Below are 18,976 nucleotides of genomic sequence, written 5' to 3'. Positions count from 1 at the left end.
AAAGGCTGATTTAGGGTTCCGCGTTACACCAACGGCGTCTACGGCGTAGGTTACGTAGCCTACACCGTAGGCTCTGCGTCGATTTAACACGGAACCATAAATCAGCTCCGGAGCCGGCAGGCAGAAATCTCGAAATTTTCTGAGCAAATTTCTTAACAGGCGTAGCTACAACTGTTAGATTTCATCTATTAAACCAACATTTATCTTCCTAAATGATTTATTTCAGCCAGCTGTAATTCTCCACAGAGCTGCAGGTTTTCTCCCCCGGGACGACGGCACAGGGTGATCACGTCTGTACTCCGGCTGCTGCTGCTCCGAGCCGGCGGCTCTTCTCATCTCCGAAAACATCGGGTCAAATTTCTTAACAGGCGTTATTTGGATAAACTGAGCCCAGGTTGGGGATCTTAACGGTTACTTTTACACCTGAAAAAATATTAAAACTTAATAAAGTGACATATTAACAGCGCTACAGCTGAAATTAAAACAGCTTTTGTCTCTCAGCTTCCTGATTTTAGGGGTGGTGCTGAAAGTAGGAGTAGGGGGAGTATTGGGACAGACCCCTGGGAAGATTTCAAGTGCCCTAAAATCTGTCCCTTCTTTTTTAGGGCTAGTGAAAGAAAGTAGGGGGAGTATTGGGATTGGGCCTTAAACTTGCTTCCACTCTTGTTTCAGAAACATTGAGATGCTGTTTTAAAATGTAAGACAGCAGAAAACACGTATTTACAAATGATCTGAGGCCTTTTGTGTTTGTTTTCCAGGGAGATGCTTGTTTTGAATATGACACCAGCGAGAGGTTTAAAAGACCTTACTTAGTTAAACTAAAGGTTTTTAGGAGCAGGAAACATAATTTTTTTCTTCCTATTTCTGGGCCACTTTTGTCATCCTTTTAATTGTAATGCGATGGTGGCGAGTCTCGGTGTTGGTGCCTTCACAGACGTAACCGATGACGTTGTAACGTCCACAGATAACTATCTGATTCCTCTTTTGCTTGTCCATGATTTCCAAAAGAAAAGACTTTCTGACCTGATCAGTCTTTAATCATCTCTGAGCAGGAACAGTCACTGATGCGTCGTCTTCAGGAGTTCACACCTTGAGTAGTTTCTATTTAGTCTCACCTGAGAGTTAAGTATCCCCCACAGAGGGTCATTTCTGCTGGTATTGTTTGAAATCACCTGAGTCGCAGTCGTGATAAGAGCTGATTAAATACCCTAAAAGGTTTCCTTTGTTATGCCTTTTAGTGTCAGAAGTACTGCGGCATTAATTATGAAAGGGAACTTGTTTCTACCCACAATCCCCAGCCGCTGCATTATTCAAAGCGGTGCTCAGCGATATCGTCCGGTTGTACAAACTGTGATTTATATCCATAGATAAGGACGTGGTTTTGGTTTGTGGCTTTTTATTTCCTTGTTTTAAATATACAAACCAAGATTTTAAACTGTTTTTAAAATATTTCTTATTCATGCGACGTGGCTTCTGTGAAACTATACGGCAGATGTATAAAAGGCAGCAGCGCCGTCTTTGTTCAAGTCTTTACGAGTTCAGTATTAAAGGGGACCTATTATGAAAAACAGGTTTTTTCTTGCTTTAACATATATAAAGTGGTCTCCCCTCAGCCTGCCAACTCAGAGAAGGAGGAAAGCAACCAAATTCTGCAGTGTCTGTACAGCCGCCCGGATGATCCGTCCAGTGTGATGTGGATCTACGAGCCAATAAGATTCTGCTCCCCAAAGTTACGTAACGACGGAGCGATGCGTGAATCCACGCACACAACTATAAAACCGTGTAACTGCATCCAGCGTCCGACTATCGTAGCTCTGCGTGACATCGTCTCTCTGTCCATCTCCCTCCAGCAGCTGCCACTTTATTGAGGTTTTTGTAGTGAAATGAGGAGGAATCATAGAGATAACTTCTCATTTCAACTAACTGGATCAGCCGTTCCTCATCATGACCGTTTCCTACAGCGCTTTCAACCGGCTTTCAACGCGAGCGACAGGAAGAAAATAGAAGCAGGGCGTCCGACAAATGTTCAGCTCAAAACGCTGCGTCGCTGCGGCCAGTTAGGACAGTCTAATAGAAAATAAAGCAATGGAATTGATTTTGTCGCAGACGCTCGCTCACATCGCATGCAGTTATGACACGGTGTAAAGGCTGATTTATCCGCCGGCCGGAGCTTCCGCCATTTTTCCATAGCGGTGTATCGCGTCATTCAGGCAGCCAATCAGCACAGAGCTCATTATCATAGCCCCGCCCACTCAGAATCCTGCATAGAGAACGGTAAAGATAAACACATGGCCCAGAGGCTAAATTTCTAATTTATATAGAAAAAACAATCAAAAGCTTGTTTTTAAGACATTCAAGGCCTGTTTAAAATAGACATTAAATGCCACAATAGGTCCCCTTTAAAATGATGGTCTGTCATTTCTGTCTGATGTCACGTCTGTTGATGTTTGAACAAATCATCCACAAAAACACAGAGAGCTAGCTCCTCCCTCCCCATCCCTTTAGCGCTGCCTGAGAAAATGCGACGTGGCCCCTCTCCCTGTCCATGATTGGCTGGAATAAGTGTCTGTCATGGTTCAGCCACGCCTGTGTATGAAGACTGTTTCTTGTTCGTTTTTTTAAACAATGTAACCGTAAGATGAAAAGCTGGTGGACTGTTGGGAGATATTTACTGGGATAGATGTTGCATAGAATTTCTTACCCTACCTTTAATTTTCTTCATTATTTCTTCCACACAAAGGTTTTCCCTGAATTTATTCATGAGGATAGTGATTCATGAGGTTTCATCATGTATTCTACATGATGAAACCTCCATATTTTTTGCAATTATTTGGCCGCACAGTCTTCGACAACATCGTGACTCCCTGAATGTCTATTGGATACTGTTTTTTTTAATTATTATTCCTTTTACTAACCCAATGATCTAATTATTGTAACATGTCCCATTCCACAAAGTTTGTTAATATTTAGTTTTCACACCTGTGTCACTTCTTTTTTTTCCTCCATCTTGGAAATGTGATGGCACCAAATTCAAAATGAGCCTAGTCATTTAAGTTTACTCCCTCTTCAACATATGCCATGCTATCTTTACCATAATTTCAAATAAACACAGAGTTTAAAGGAGAGAAGGTGAAATCATGCAGATGTCAGTCCCCCACATTGGAACCATGAAGTTTGTCTGCACTAGGAATGGGCGATATTTTACCGTTCACGATAAACCGTCCAAAAAATTCCCCACGGTAAGAATTTGTCATCTCGCGCCGCGGTAAAAACGATAAATTCCCGTTGATGACGTTTTTGTGTAAAACTGATTTATGGTTCTGTGTTAAATCCACGCACAACGTACGTGAAGGAAGGAAGGAAGGAAGGAAGGAAGGAAGGAAGGAAGGAAGGAAGGAAGGAAGGAAGGAAGGAAGGAAGGAAGGAAGAAATGAGCCTGAAAGAAAGAAAGAAAGAAAGAAAGAAAGAAAGAAAGAAAGAAAGAAAGAAAGAAAGAAGGAAAGAAAGAAAGATATGAGCCAGAAAGAAAGAAAGAAAGAAAGAAAGAAAGAAAGAAAGAAAGAAAGAAAGAAAGAAAGAAAGAAAGAAAGAAAGAAAGAAAGAAAGAAAGAAAGAAAGAAAGAAAGAAAGAAAGAAAGATAAATTCCCGTTGATACGTGTTTGTGTAACAAACATGGCGGATCTGAGTCATTCCAGTTTTGCAGTACAGGTGTAACTCATTTAATTGGTTTTTATTAATTAGATTTAATTGATGTAGTTTAGTAGTATTTAGTATCTTTTAGAGCAGTGATTTGGGGGCTCCAAAGACTGAATGTGGTGATAGATTTATAGTTACAAAGGTGGAGTTGAATTGGTATTTTCTTTATTGTCATTTTTATCGTTATCGGGATAAATGCCAGAAATTATCGTGATACATTTTTTAGTCCATACCGCCCATCCCTAGTCTGCACGTTTGATTTAATTATTATTATAACACATCATGTCAGAGGTTGGGTTTGCGGCACTGAGAACAGCATCTTGTAAAAGCAACTTGTGATGTAATAAACTAATTTGGCAGAAACGCTCTCCTCTGAGCAGGTGATGTTGACGTTGGTCGTGTTCTTGATGTTGCTTGAGGCCACATGTGAATCCAGTCTCTAGTCTGAGCACCTAAAAAGATTGGGTTGAACGTGCAGATTACTGACCTGACTTCTTCATGTTGTTGAGTAAGCTATATCCTTATTTAATCCTGACATTTTTGGCGTACAGATGTCTTACTTTACACAAAGTGAACTGTCTTCAGACTATTAGTGTATTTTATTTTGAGTTGATGGGGCTGGAGAAGTGGCCAGTATTACATGCTCAAATGACTTTGGCAGTTTCTATAGAGCCCCCTCTATGTCAGCCTAAACCTTGTATTTCCTCTTCATAACCCAAGAGAATTTCAAAAATGATTGTAGTGCTAGAATAAAGAGATGGAACATGATTCTCGTCTTCTGTTGTCTGTCTGTATGTGTGTGTGTGTGTTGCTGCATTTAAGGAACACCAGTATGTCGGATTTTACGCCTACAGCTTGAGTGTATGTGTGGTATTTGTTCTTTTCAAGTTGGGTTTCCTACTTTTGGAGGGTTTACTACTCCAGTAGATACAAGTGACTTACTTAAACTAATTTATATTTCTTTTTATTAAAAAAAAGAAAAAAAGAGTCAATTATATTTTTATGTCTGGTATTTTCTGTTAGCTGGATGTATCCATCATAACGTTTACTTTTACTGGCGTTTAATAAAAATATTTTAATGTCTCAGATATTTTTCCACTAACGAGGTTGTTTTTTTACGATTTTTTTTACGATTAAGTCTCATCATTAATCAAACTAAACACGAAACATCTAGGAACCTTGAATGCAGCGCGACCGCACAGGCGGTGCACTGGTTGCCAAACCCGGTCTATAAACCCCCTTTGAGTATCTTCAAATAACACATAACATAAATAATTTTTCTCATTGAGTCAGTACTCTGGTTGATATTATAGCTTCCCTTCCTTCTTTATTTCTTTAACGAGACATTAGTTATTGTGATAAACTATTTTGAGCCACAAGTGGTTGAGGTTTTTCCGTGTTAAAAGATGCAGGGTCTGGCAACCCGGCGCGGCGAGGACGCGTCAGTTTCCTGTTCTGGATCGGAGCGGTGAAGCCGCCATTTTGTTGTTTGGAGGCTCTTGCAGCATTCACCCGCAGCTCGCCGCCGAGTGAACAACGGAACCAGAAAAGCTCCTAAAAAACAGAAAACAAAGGTGAGTTTCATTATAAAAAAGGTTACATCGACTATTGAACTACCCCTTTGTGCCGTTAAAGCGGCGACTGTAGTGATTAAAATAGCGATTTTCGTCGTGGCTAACGGCAGCTGACCTCGAGGTAAAACTGCGTCGTGCATTTGAATTTTAAATTGAAATAACGAAAATGTAGCTTGTTTTTATTTATTTAAATTTTAATTTAATTCCACACCGGTTGGATGAAGCTCGTTTTAATTATTTTGATTAAAACCCCGCAGTGCTGAGTTGTGCCGCGTTCCATTTGTCCTCGGAAGTCGGAATTTCCTAGTTCCTAGTCGGAATTTTCAACTGGAACGCTCCCCGAAGTGGGATTTCCTACTGGGAAAGTGGGAGAAGTTTCACCACCTCCGAGTTAACATTCAGAGATGGCTGCCGTTCCCAGTTCCGATTTCCGAGGTAAATGGAACGCGGAACGTGGGCCTCGTCAGCACGTGGGTGGAAATAAAGAGCATTTTTAAATCTAAATAAAACATCATATTCCAGAAAAACTAACTGCAAACGGTTGAAATAATTGGTAAGGGGTTTATTTTTGTTTTTATCCTTTTGTGACTGGGATTCTTTACCCTGAATCCAGTTGAAAAACTCAAAGTAAATAATAATAATAATAATACATAATATAATATTGTGATTTTTAAAGCATTCAATCTAGTTGTAGAAATGTAATTTAAAAAAAGAAAAACAGCCAATTTTCTTGCTTTTTGTTTGCAGTTAAAGCACCAGGTCGCCATTACTTTGTTTCTTTGTTTTACCTCCTTAAAGTTAAAATAAACCCAGTTAAAACATTTATTTTGTGTATTTTCCCCAAATATAATAGATGATTCACAAATCATGTACTATGTTTTATTATTTCCTGATATAAAGATAATTCCAGGTTTGAACAGTTACTTTCTTTTCACTTTATTTTACCCCCCAAAGTTAAAATAAAACCCAGTTTAAAAATGTAGTGTATTTTCACAATATATAATGGGGGATTCACAAATCATATACTATTCCAGGTTCTAACAGTTAAAGTTGTAGTATTAAGTTGTTTCCCAAGGAGGAAATATGTCTGCAAATTTGAAGACATTTGCACCAGGTTAATAATTAACTAATTTAGTTAGTTGAAGTTGGCCACATAAGTTAATTTTTTTGTTTGCAGTTAAAGCACCAGGTCGCCATTACTTTGTTTCTTTGTTTTACTTCCTCAATGTTAAAATAAACCCAGTTAAAACATTTATTTTGTGTATTTTCCCCAAATATAATAGATGATTGACAAATCATGTACTATGTTTTATTATTTCCTGATATAAAGATAATTCCAGGTTTGAACGGTTACTTTGTTTTCTCTTTATTTTACCCCCCAAAGTTAAAATAAAACCCAGTGTAAAAATGTAGTGTATTTTCACAATATATAATGGAGGATTCACAAATCATATACTATTCCAGGGTTGAACAGTTCAAGTTGTAGTATTTGAACTTAGACCTGGTTTTGTGTAAAGTGTGTATAAGTTGTTTCCCAAGGAGGAAATACGTCTTCAACTTTGAAGACATTTGCACCAGGTTAATAATTAACTAATTTAGTTAGTTGAAGATAAGGCTCCATAAGTTAATTTATTTGTTTGCAGTTAAACCACCAGGTCGCCATTGCTTTCTTAAATAATAATTAAATAATAATAATGATGATAATACATAATATACTATTGTGATTTTTAAAGTATCCATTCTATTTGTAGAAATGTTATTTAAAAAAAGAAAAATAATTTTCCTGCTTTGTTTGCATTTAAACCACCAGGTCGCCATAACTTTCTTTCTTTGTTTTACCTCCTTAAAGTTAAAATAAAACTCAGTTAAAACATTTATTTTGTGTATTTTCCCAAATGTAATCGAGGATTCACAAATGATATACTGTTTTATAATTTCCTGGTATAAAGATAAGGTTTGAACAGTTACTTTCTTTGTTTTACCTCCTTAAAGTTAAAACAAAACAGGGTTAAAAAAAGTAATTTTGTGTATTTTCTCAAATATAATTGAGGATTTACAAATCATATACTGTTTTAAATTTCCTGATGTAAAGATAATTAATTCCAGGATTGAACTGTTAACTTTGTTTTACTCCCTCAAAGTTAAAATAAAACACCGTTAAAACATTTATTTGGATATAAGGATTTACAAATCATATACTGTTTTAAATTTCCTGATATAAAGATAATTTTAGGTTTGAATAGTCCTTCACCTAAAACCCAGTTTAAAAAAAGTATATTGTGTATTTTCACGATATATAATGGAGGATTCAGAAATCATATACTGTTTTATAATTTCCATTTTTGAACAGTTAAAGTATTGTATTATTTGAACGTAGACCTGGTTTTGCCTCAAGTGTGTTTAAGATATTTCCCAAGGAGGAAATACGTCCCCAACTTTGAAGACATTTGCACCAGATTAATAATTAACTAATTTAGTTAGTTGAAGATATTGACTAAGTGACAGACTGACTAAACTTAATTTTTTTTGTTTGCAGTTAAACCACCAGGTCGCCGTTACTTTCTTTCCTTTGTTTTACCTCAAAGTTAAAATAAACCCAGTATTTTCACAAATATAATAGATTATTCACAAATCAGACTAGGTTTTATATAATTTCCTGATATAAAGATAATTAATTCCAGGTTTGAACAGTTATATACTGTAGTATTTGAACGTAGACCTGGTTTTGTCTAAAGTGTGTATAAGATAAGTTTCCCAAGGAGGAAATATGTCCCCAACTTTGAAGACATTTGCACCAGGTTAATAATTAACTAAGTTAGTTAGTTGAAGATGGCCTCATAAGTGACTGACTAAACTCAAGGTTAATCTTTATTCTGGGGTGTGGGTTAACCTTTATGCGATCAAAACTGGCCTTGTTTTAAAACTATTCCTTGCACCTGTAAAAGAGCTGCTAATCTTTAGTTTATATTTCTGAAGGTATGTTTCCAGATTTACATGTTTGTCTGCTTTTTTTCCCTCTCCTCGTCAGGATTTGCCATGAGCGGTTGTCGAGTCTTCATCGGCCGCTTGAGCCCTCAAGCCAGAGAGAGAGACGTGGAGAAGTTTTTCAAGGGTTACGGACGGATCCGAGAGATCAACCTAAAGAACGGATTCGGCTTCGTGGTAAGTGTGAAACCCTGCGTATCCCGCCTCGTGAGATTTGAGCCTGTATTGGGGGTTTTCCTCTCTAAAAATCACATTTCCTCTTTTTCAGGAATTTGACGACCACAGAGATGCAGATGATGCTGTTTATGAGTTAAATGGAAAAGAATTGTGCAGTGAAAGGTAATCATCATGTTTCTGTTGGTTCTGGTAAACTACATATCAGCTTTGTCACCTCTGGCATCTGATCACAGGAAAAAGTAAATAAATAATGCTGAGCTCTGACTGCTTCCTGGCGCAGCTTTCCAAATCAACTAAATCCAAGTCACAAGTAAACGGTTATCATATTTTATCTCAAATTCTGTGCCGTTAATTTATCAGAGCAAGAATCAGTTTCTTTTGCTGTGCAATTGGACTCAGAATAGAGGTTTTGTGTTTTTTTTCAATACATGGACTTAAATATTGAGCGACAGCGTCCGAATTGAAAGTTTTATTTAGAAAAAATAAACCCTGGTGGTGTTACATCCTGTCCCTGAAAATTTTCTTGAGCATAAATAAAAACACGTAAAAATAATAGTTACTACAAATTCTATTTACTTGGTATCAAAGTATTTCTCTTAAATAAAAAAAATCCTATACCTGTGCTTGTGATACTTGTGAAAATAAGGATACCAGTTAGGGCTGAACGATTAATTGCATTTGCGATAATATCGCAATGTGATAAAACGAGATTTTCTAACCGCAAAGGCTGCGATTTGACCAGTCACGTGATCTGGTCACGTGATCTGGTCACGTTGCCGGCAGAGAAAAAAAGTCAACAGTGCCGTGTGTCCGCCTGTAACCTACTGTATCTACCGTGGCCTCAGGGTTGGGGCTCGGCCAGGCAGGGATTTATAAATATATGGGCTTTATAAATGTATTAAATATATGAATGCGGAGTCGGCGTGGCGAGGAGCTGCGCGCGGCGCCGAGCACGAGCCGGGCGGACAGTCGCGCTGTGAAGCCGGATTTATGGTCCCGCGTTAAATCGACGCAGAGCTTATGCCGTGGGTTACGCGGCGACGCGCTCCGTACGATGCGCGCACCGCGTACCTTACGGCGTAGGCTCTGCGTTGGTGTAACGCTGAACCATAAATCAGCCTTAAACCAGCTGCAGCCCTTTCAGCTCATCAGGAGAAGTTAAAGAGCGGCTGTGAGTTGTTCATTGCTGGTTCGTTTTGTTAACTCTAAGCTTTATTGGTTTGTTTGTTAGTTTGCTGGTGTTTTTTTTTCTCTCTGTGATTTTTGAGTTATTTATGAAGAAGTTCTGAGTTCCCTGTGAGCAGTACTAAAGTAGAAGAGGGATGAAATAAAAAACGGTCAAAATCATCCTTGCTGTAAAACTGCCATCCCCCTTTCCATCCCTTATGTCATTTCATCAATGAATGTGGTTTTACTGCTATTTCAACATTTAGAGTCATCACCAGAAAAATAACACCAGAAAAATAACTTATTGGACAATTTTCACCTGTTTCAAGTAAATTTTCACTTGAAATAAGCAGGAAAATCTGCCAGTGGGACAAGATTTATCTTCTTATTACAAGCAAAAAATCTTGTTCCACTGGCAGATTTTTCTACTTATTTCAAGTGAAAATCTACTTGAAACTAGGGGTGGGCGGTACACCGGTGTCATAGTCATCACCGGTGTGAAACTGCGCCACGACATGGATTTTGCAATACCGTCAATACCGTAATAAATCAATTATAAAATAATAAGCCTAAATAAGGCATTAAAAACGTCGGTGATATGCAAGGTTTGCTGCCGTGTTGTGACAGCAAGAGGTGGAAACACAAGCAACCTGTTTCATCACTTAAAAAACACGCACGCCCGTGAATATGAAGAGGCAACCCGGGCCAAAACGAGCGCAAGTGGGACCAGCAGCTGCTGCTGGGACCGCTGCTCCGCTGGTGCTGCTGAGCAGCACCAGCGGAGCACGTCCCAAGACTACACAGCTTTCACTGCAGGCATCCTTACTGCTGCTACACCTTACGACAAGAGTAGTAAGAAATGACAGGGCTTAAAGTATTCCGGCACCGTGCCGGATCCCCGGCGTATGGAGTTTTTTTTCTCGGCGTGCGAGTTTGACTGCTTAAAAAAAAAAAAAAAAAAAAGTTTGAGAGAAAAAAAAAAGTCTTAGTCAACCGTATTCGTCTACCAATGGAATGAGAGGAAAGCAGCTCTGGCTCAACCAGACTAACACTAGCCAATCAGAAGTGGAGCTGGGCGGGTCTTTGACGGCAGCGGAGCGCAGACCGCTGTTTCAACCTGCTGGCAGTCACCCACTTCAAGATGGAGAAAGAATTAATGAATGTCGGTTTAAAAGAATCTTTTTGCCCAGAAGAAAAAAGGAGTGACAAAAAAATACCCATAAACATGTTCTTCTCTCGAAAAAACACACCTTTACCGCGGGCTTTAGAAGAAAAAGACGCTGCAGCGCGAGTCGGGATGGAGCGGCTCAGAAGAGCAGTGAAATACGTGCGAGGCGGTGTTGAACTCCGCAATTTGAAGCTTTGTATAATAATTATAAAAAAAAAAAAAGGGTTGCTACTATGTGAATATCACTTATCACGGGTTCTTTTTGGAACGTAACCCTCTCGAAAAACAAGGGATTACTCTATATGAATACTCATGGCATAAACCTGTCAAGTTTTGGATTTAAAATTAAGGGAAATTTTCCACCACCCGCTGTCCAACCAGCCCAACCGAGGTCCAGTATTACATTTTAAGACAGGTTTACAAAATATTTAAAATATAATATAATAAAAATAAATATAATATAATATATATATATAAAATAATATATATATATATATATATATATATATATATATATATATATATATATATATATATATATATATATATATATATAAATAATATATAAAAAAATATTAATATATATAAAAATATTAACCTTATTCACATAAAGGGACAGGACAGGCTACTCCTCCCAAAACGTACCAAAAAATACCGTGATATTATACCGTCACCGTTCAAAAGATGAAAAATACCGTGATATTAATTTTAGGTCATATCGCCCACCCCTACTTGAAACAGGTGAAAATTGTTGTTTTTTCCAGTGATGAGTCTTGTTTTAAGTGTAATGAGATTTTTTTTAACTAAAATCAGACATTTTAACTAGAAATAAGACAAATATTCTCGTTAAGATTTAGAGTTTTTGCAGTGATCCATTTTACTTATCCTGTGAAGGACAGAGTCATATTGATAAGTTCAGAAAAGTGTTTTTTATTGTTGTGTTTTGATGTATTTGATGTAAGCCCAGTGGATATTTAAAGCTTACAGAAGGCTGCATTTAACTGCTGCTATGTCATTCCTGCAGTATTTCTGCAGGTGTTTTGGTCACTGCTATTATTTGTAATATATTATATTATTTGTAATCAGCACAAATTATCTGTCCCCATATGATAAAATCCACCATCCCCCCTGATTTTTTTTCGAGTACTGCCTGTGAGGAAGGTTTTTTGTTCCCTGTGGGAGTTTTTCTGTGTTTTTCTATTAAACTACGCCTCGTTTTGGCTAAAGTTTAACCCGGTTTGGGTTCAGAGAGAACGACCCATGTGTAGACGTGTTAGAGGTAAAGGCACAAAGGTTTTCTTTATTGTTGTAATCTGTGCTTTAAAAAAATCTGGCATTGTTTATTATAAAACAGACTGATTTATTGCTTGTGTAGTTGAAAAATACATGAGAACAGGACCTTGAAAAAAATAATCGCATATTAAATTGCAATCGCAATATTGAGGAAAAAAATCGCAATTAGATTATTTTCAAAAATCGTTCAGCCCTAATACCAGTATTAGTATTTATATCCGTAGACCACCCAATACCGCGTAATCTTTATAAACACGATCATGTCATTTTTATAAACATAATCCCAGTTTTTCTTTAGTTCCCCTGAAAGCCAGAACAAGTTACACAAATCTGCCTTGTAACTTCCTATTTTAGTCTCCAGGTGGGGCGTTGGGTGAGATATTTCAGACATCAAATACTCAAAGTTCATGTTGTTGTTAGGAGATGCAGACGTGCGTAGATGGATATCATTTTGTTCTCTGAAGGACTCACTTCCCCGCTGGAAAACTGGGTGGTGGGCAGATCTAAATACATCCAGATATTATTTACATGTCGAGTTTCCAACGGCGGTATTGTAATTCTGTCGGCTCTGAGTCTGACCTCTGACAAAAGTTCGTCAGAACGACAATAAATGCTCAGACATGTTTCTCTTACTAGAGAAACTGACCAGTGCAGGTTCATACATTTTGAAAAAACCTGGAAAAGTCATGGAATTTGAAAATGACATTTTCAAGGCCTGGAAAAATTTTGGAAACATAAGTTCACCCCAAAAGTTTTGGAAAAGTCATGGAATTTATTTTTCTCACTTAATAACATTTAGTAATAACAGTCTATAAGGTAGATTTAAAACTGATCAATAAATATTTCGTATAGAAAAGTCTCGCTCGTTTTCACGCGTGATGTACCTAGCATCTTGTTCATCATGCAGATCGGTTATTTTTAGTTATATTAGATTACTATACAACATATACTACAACATAGTGCTTGTATATCAGTGTTAGTTTAAACTAGGGGTGTAACGATACACTAATCTCACGATACACGATATTGAGGTCACGATAACAATGCGATATTATAGCAGTATTTTTTTAACAACCTTGAATGAGGAACATATGACTGGAAAAAATTGTCTTTTGTTTGAAAGACACAAAATACAAAACAATGCTGTGCGTTTGCCCTATTGTTCCAGTTTGTAATGCTTTATAACTGTTTAAGTTTTAAAGAGAAAGCCAGGCCAACCATTTTCCACAAACTGAACTAAAAGTAAATGTCAGGTTTGCATTATGCATCTTCATTTTCATACAAGTACAAATATTTTGCCACAAACTGAATAGTTTCTCTCATGTATGATTTGACTTTTTTCTTTTCCAGAAATTTAACTAAAAGTAAATAAATGCATACAAATCATAAAAAAGATTGATTCATGCTCACCTTCTAAGTGTAAGAGGAGATTTATTTTTGTTAGGAAGGTTATTTTGGTAATTCAGGGTTCATTATTTTATAAATATATTCTTTATATTCTGATGTAAATCAGGGACTATAATGACACTAGTCAGTTTATCTGTAGTGGTTAGTCTGTTTTAGATTGGGCGGAGTGATACGCCACAGTACGGCACTAGGTGCTGTGTTGATGTTCTAAAATCCTACACTGTTGAGGGACATTAAAGTACACTGGAACTCAGCAGAAGTTCCCCCTGTGTTTATCCTTCTAAAAAGGTTTAATTTAATAAGGTAAGGCTTAACTCTACACCAGCCTTACATAAGTAAAGGTTCAGAGCTCAAGACAGTACTAGTTTCTTCTGAGCGTAGTAAGATTTTGGTCCGTGGGTCGAGGCGCGGTCGGATGCGCGTTACTAGTCAACACAATAGATTAATGTTAATAACCCAATATCGCGATACAGTTTGTCACCTCCACGACACGTTTCGTGACGTTTTTGTATCGCGAAATTTCGTGGCACGATATATTGTTACACCCCTAGTTTAAACAAATGTTTGTTTTGTATAAAACCATAATTGTCATTAGATCTCCACTGTGGTGACTTTTTACATGGTTTTATTCCTATATTTCATTCATACATTGATGTTTTAGTCATGGAAAAGTCATGGAAATTTGTTGGTTAAAATGTGTATGAACGCTGCCAGTGGTCAGGTGCTCATTCTGAGAATATTAGTGTTTTATTTTATGATTGATGTAAGTGTGGCTCTTTTTCAGGGTCACTGTTGAACACGCTCGCTCCAGGAGAGGAGGTGGAGGAGGAGGAGGTGGCGGAGGAGGAAGAGGCGGAGGAGGTGGAGGAGGAGGTGGTGGTGGTCCTGGGATGGGACGTTATAGCGGTGGCTATCGGCAGTCTCGCAGCAGCGGATCTAGGTACGTCAAGCTGTTGATGGTTTTTAACAGCGTTCACAACCGAAAGATGTGCATCTTTATCTGACGTGTTTGTTGGTGTGCAGGTACGGCCCTCCGGTGCGCACCGACTACAGACTCATTGTTGAGAATCTCTCCTCACGGATCAGCTGGCAGGTAAGGACTTTAATGATCATCTCTTTACAAAAATTCATTTTATTACAGTAAGATTTTATATTTTAAAAAACAACTCATTGTTTAATTGGCTTATTAGAAATATAAAGTATCCAGTATTTTCTTTTTATTTACATGACCACAAGTTTTATTTTCTCATACAAAGCTCATGTTACTGCACTGATGGGTTTTGTAACTAGAGTTTTAAACAGTTTTGTAACCGCTGCTGTAGTATGGTTTCCTGTTAATGTCAGGTAAAATAAGCACCCTCCACCAGGGTGTTAGAAGTGTGTAGCGCCCTCTGCTGGTTGTTTTTCTGAATAGTGTTCATTTGGTGCCTCTCCTTACACGCAGTTGCTGCCGGTCTAAAGTCTTGGCTGGGCCCCCTAGCGGGTGAAAGTGGTCTAGCGCAGGATACGGTAGCCTTAGGAGGTCCGTAGCCGCAGTCTGGAGGTTCTGTGGGCTGGCATCTCCGACTGTTGAACCCCCCTCAAATCCACGCTCAAATCTACACTCTCCCATTTGGGTCTTATTCTGTGGCTGCTGGAGCTGGGGGGGTGTTGAGTCAGGCGCACGCCGCACCCCCTTCTTTCTCTCTGGTGGTTCCTTACTTGTGGAGGCCGGATGCCGAGTCAAGGCCGAGGGCGTTTCTCGAGGGCTTTTCTCAAGGGCTTTACACTGCATTGGTTCCCATTTGCTATTTGGACAAGTGGCTCTATGCTAATGTCTGCCGGGGTTTGGAGCGGTAAGTAGCATAAAACTCATGTGATTGGGTTTTTTATTTCAGGGTCGGGGGGTAAAAGGGAGTAGAGTTGCAGTCTGTAAACAGCTGACCTGTGAGCCAAACAAAAAAAACTCCAAATTCAGCTTTTTTGGTAGTATTTTCTATATCTTTTAAGTCTTAGTACAAATTGTTAGTTGGCACATTCCAATTTATTTTTTTTATAGATTAAATCACTAAAAAGAAAATCAAAACAAGATAACTGATAGTTTAATTCGGCTCTGATCTGGTTTTCACGAATAAATCATGAGTAATATAGTAATTTTTGGAGAAAATGAATGGCTCTTAATAGAAAGACAGACTTTTCCTCCCTCGCAGCATTTTTGTGGCTCTTTTTTACATGGCCTCTGCTGAAATGGGAGCTTAAAAAAAGTGGAGGAGATCAGATTTGAAAACCCACATTTGTCTGTTTTTTGGTATCTTGCTGCTAATTTCTCTTCATGCAGGTTCGAGAAGGCCGAGTGATTCGTCATGCGTCGGCCCGTTACTAAACTCACATTTATGCTCTTAAATAGGACCTGAAAGACCTGATGAGAAAAGCAGGTGAAGTTACATTTGTGGACGCACACCGACCCACCAAGAACGAAGGGTGAGTTGTTCCCCCTGCGACGCACGCCGCTCCTTTCACTCGGGTTTTTGTTTCTCCGTGATGACACTCTTTTTATCTGCATCGCAGGGTGGTTGAATTTGCTTCCCGTAGTGACATGAAGAACGCCATCTCCAAGCTTGATGGGACGGAGCTGAATGGACGCAAGCTGAAAATCTTTGAGGACAGCAGGAGGTGAGTTACTGCTCTCTTGTCCCGGTAGTGACTGTAATGGTTTTAATTTACTGTGCTTTTTTGTTTTGCACTGAGCACAGGAGAAGCTCTACATGGTCGTTCATAGTTCAGCAGAGATCATTTTTAATGCCTTGGGTATTAACGTGTCAGTAATTCAGTTGAGTCTCTTCTTCTGTCTGGCAGCTGCGTAAAGTGAAATCACTGCAGCGATGAATCGTGCGTCCGTGTTTAGCTTAATTTTTCAGTAACTTTTTTTTTCAGCAATATTGATAGTGAATCTGGATATGGTCAGTCAGCTGTCATTAGAGGCCAAAATTATGACCGTACGTTGAAAGGTTCAAGAGTTATGCCCTTTTATCCCAGATATGTGACCATGGTTATCTAAGTGTCCCTTTGGGGATTTTTTTTTTGTGGTATTATCAAGTTTGACCTTGCACTAGATAAGGCTTCAGGCTGTGGTGCTATTGTGTTTTCCAGCTAATAAGTAACAGATTGACTCATCTGCAGACATCTGATTACAAAACAAATTTCCGGCAGAAATAAAAACCTTCTATTTCAGTGTGTTCAAACTTTGATTACTCAATGCTAGTAGCAGTTACAGTGATTCTGACAGTTGGGGGGGAAAAGATTTCAGTATTACCTTTTCAAAAGAGACCAAAACTATCTATGTACTTCGGTTCAAGAACAGCTTTCATTTTTTGGAATGCCTTGGATAGGCATTTTATGCAAAATCGTGCAAATTTTACAGGAGTGGTATGACGTTAATGCCATGGGAATTAAAATGTCAGTAGTTCAGTTGCGTCTGTTCTGTCTGGCAGCTGTGCTACATGTAATAGTAGTATAGCTTTTATTCGCAGCATGTAGCTTATGACATTTTTGGCAAATAAAAACAGGAATCATGTGGTGACAAACAAAATAAAAAAGAAACAACATGCCCAACTCGTGACGGTGAGATGTTCTGACGGCACAAAACCTTCAGACCTTCAACTAAACAAAGTCTTGCATTAACGCTTCCGTTACCATGGCAACTGCAGCACACAGCCACAGCGTTCGTTAGCCGTGGAGTTTTGATCAGATCCCGTTCAGTATTCAGAGTTGATGATTGAATAGTATTTTAACAAAACACACGACCACATCGGCGCCCGTTTGAAACCCAGATCTGAGACGGATCTCGAGTTTATTTGAGCTCCTTCTGGCTCTGACTGCTAACTTGTGCTTTTATTATTTTACCTCTTTTCTTATCATCACTTTGAATGACCTTGTGCTGTACAAATAAACTTGCCTTGCCTAACGTCAGTTCTGATCCACCAGGGAACTTTGATTGTAGAGCAGCTTTTCCCAGTTTTGAACTGGACTCAAACGTGCAACGGTAACGTTGTTTTAAACTAACTGTAACTTGTCTCCCGCAGGAGTCGGTCCCGCAGCTACTCCCGGTCCAGGAGCCGCTCCCGGAGCCGCAGCCGCTCCCGCTCTCGTTCCCGCTCTCGGTCCCGCTCCAGGTCCCGGTCCAGGAGCCGCTCCAGGTCCGTCAGCCGCACCCCAGAGAAGAAGTCCGGGGGCGGGGGGGACAAGTCCGTGGCCAGATCCCCCTCCAGGTCCCGCTCCAAATCCCGTTCCAAGTCTCGCTCCAAATCCCGCTCCAAGTCCCGCTCCAAATCCAGGTCCAAGTCTCGCTCCAAGTCTCGCTCCAAATCCCGTTCCAAGTCCAAGTCTCGTTCCAAGTCCCGCTCCAAGTCTCGCTCCAAGTCCCGTTCTCGCTCTCCAGCCCCCGTTCTGGAGAAACAGTCCCGCTCCAAGTCCCGCTCTCGCTCCAGGTCCCGGTCCAGGTCCCGCTCCGCCTCGGCGGACAGTAAACGCTGAGACGAGCGACTCGTCGCCAGAAGTTAGTCGTCTGTTGGGCCTGAATGGTGTTTTGTTTTTACTGAAGGGGTCGACAACCTTTTATGTAGCTTTATTTTCTAAAACATTTTTGTCATCGATGTGAATATGTTGGATTTTTTGTTTCTTTGTGCTTCCATGGAAGTAAGGTTTTTGTGATTTACATATTTGCTTCTTTAGGACCCCTTCATGTCGGTTAACTCGTCCGTCATCGTCTCCGTGAAAACCATCGATTGCCCCAAACTTAAACGAACACTTTTGTTGATGGCAGACGCTCGTGACTGTGCTGTGGATCGTTAATCTGCCCGAGAGATTCTGCAGCTAGTGGAACATAAATGCGTTATTTTTATTTTATTTTTATTTTATTTTTATTTTTTTCCCATTGTTTTAGAATTTGAAATTTGTTTTCACAGAACGTCTTTAATTAGTCTGTTTCTGGCAGGTTTACTGGTTCGTCTCCCGCAGGTGAACTCAAGTCTGACCTGATTCTGTGAGGATGTTTATTAATTTGCTAGGAATAGAAACTGTAAATTGCTTCTTTTTGTTTGTTTTTTTTTTTTCTAACCATGTGAATGTGTTGTTAAATGCACATCCACATTAAATCAAATCTCCGCTGTGAAAGTTTCTCCGAGTCATTGTGTCCAAATTCACATTTCAGTTTTACTACAAATGTTCATTTTAAAGCAAATTGTATTTAATCAATATTTTAAGGGGGGGAAAATCCAATCTGCAGATATTCATACAAATGTTCAGATGTTGTTGAACCACGCCGTCTTTGCAGGATTAAAATAACTAACTATAAAATTTTAATTATAGATTGAAACAATGTGAATTAAAGCAGGTGTGTACGGAAGAGTATTAGGGCCAGGCAGGAGAAAAATAAAAATATTTTAGAGGAAGATTTTTTTTTTTCGTTATGCACTTTGGGAAAATAGTTAATGTCGAGAAAAAATTCAAAATTTTGTGAATAAAGTTGAA

General features: G+C 39.0%; 1 protein-coding gene across 1 annotated transcript; it reads left to right on the top strand.

Annotated features, from left to right (window-relative positions):
• Nucleotides 1-5,159: 5,159 nt before the first annotated feature.
• On the top strand, nucleotides 5,160-18,619 carry srsf5a (serine and arginine rich splicing factor 5a). Its single transcript, XM_061743674.1, has 8 exons — nucleotides 5,160-5,271; nucleotides 8,300-8,433; nucleotides 8,525-8,595; nucleotides 14,253-14,408; nucleotides 14,492-14,561; nucleotides 15,855-15,928; nucleotides 16,016-16,120; nucleotides 17,530-18,619. Exons 2-8 carry the CDS (start codon nucleotides 8,308-8,310, stop codon nucleotides 17,978-17,980), a joined length of 1,053 nt encoding a protein of 350 aa, XP_061599658.1. The 5' UTR covers nucleotides 5,160-5,271; nucleotides 8,300-8,307; the 3' UTR covers nucleotides 17,981-18,619.
• Nucleotides 18,620-18,976: the final 357 nt, after the last annotated feature.

The sequence above is a fragment of the Cololabis saira genome, chromosome 16, assembly GCF_033807715.1.
Source record: "Cololabis saira isolate AMF1-May2022 chromosome 16, fColSai1.1, whole genome shotgun sequence".
NCBI lineage: Eukaryota > Metazoa > Chordata > Actinopteri > Beloniformes > Belonidae > Cololabis > Cololabis saira.
The sequence above is the reverse complement of the archived record's forward strand: the minus strand, read 5'-3'. Positions and strand labels throughout refer to the sequence as shown.

Coding starts and splice junctions, on each gene's coding strand:
- srsf5a (XM_061743674.1), top strand. CDS start 8,308: ATGAGCGGTTGTCGAGTCTTCATCGGCCGCTTGAGCCCTCAAGCCAGA. Junction 8,596..14,252: donor AAAGAATTGTGCAGTGAAAG/GTAATCATCATG, acceptor GCTCTTTTTCAG/GGTCACTGTTGAACACGCTC. Junction 14,409..14,491: donor TCTCGCAGCAGCGGATCTAG/GTACGTCAAGCT, acceptor GTTGGTGTGCAG/GTACGGCCCTCCGGTGCGCA.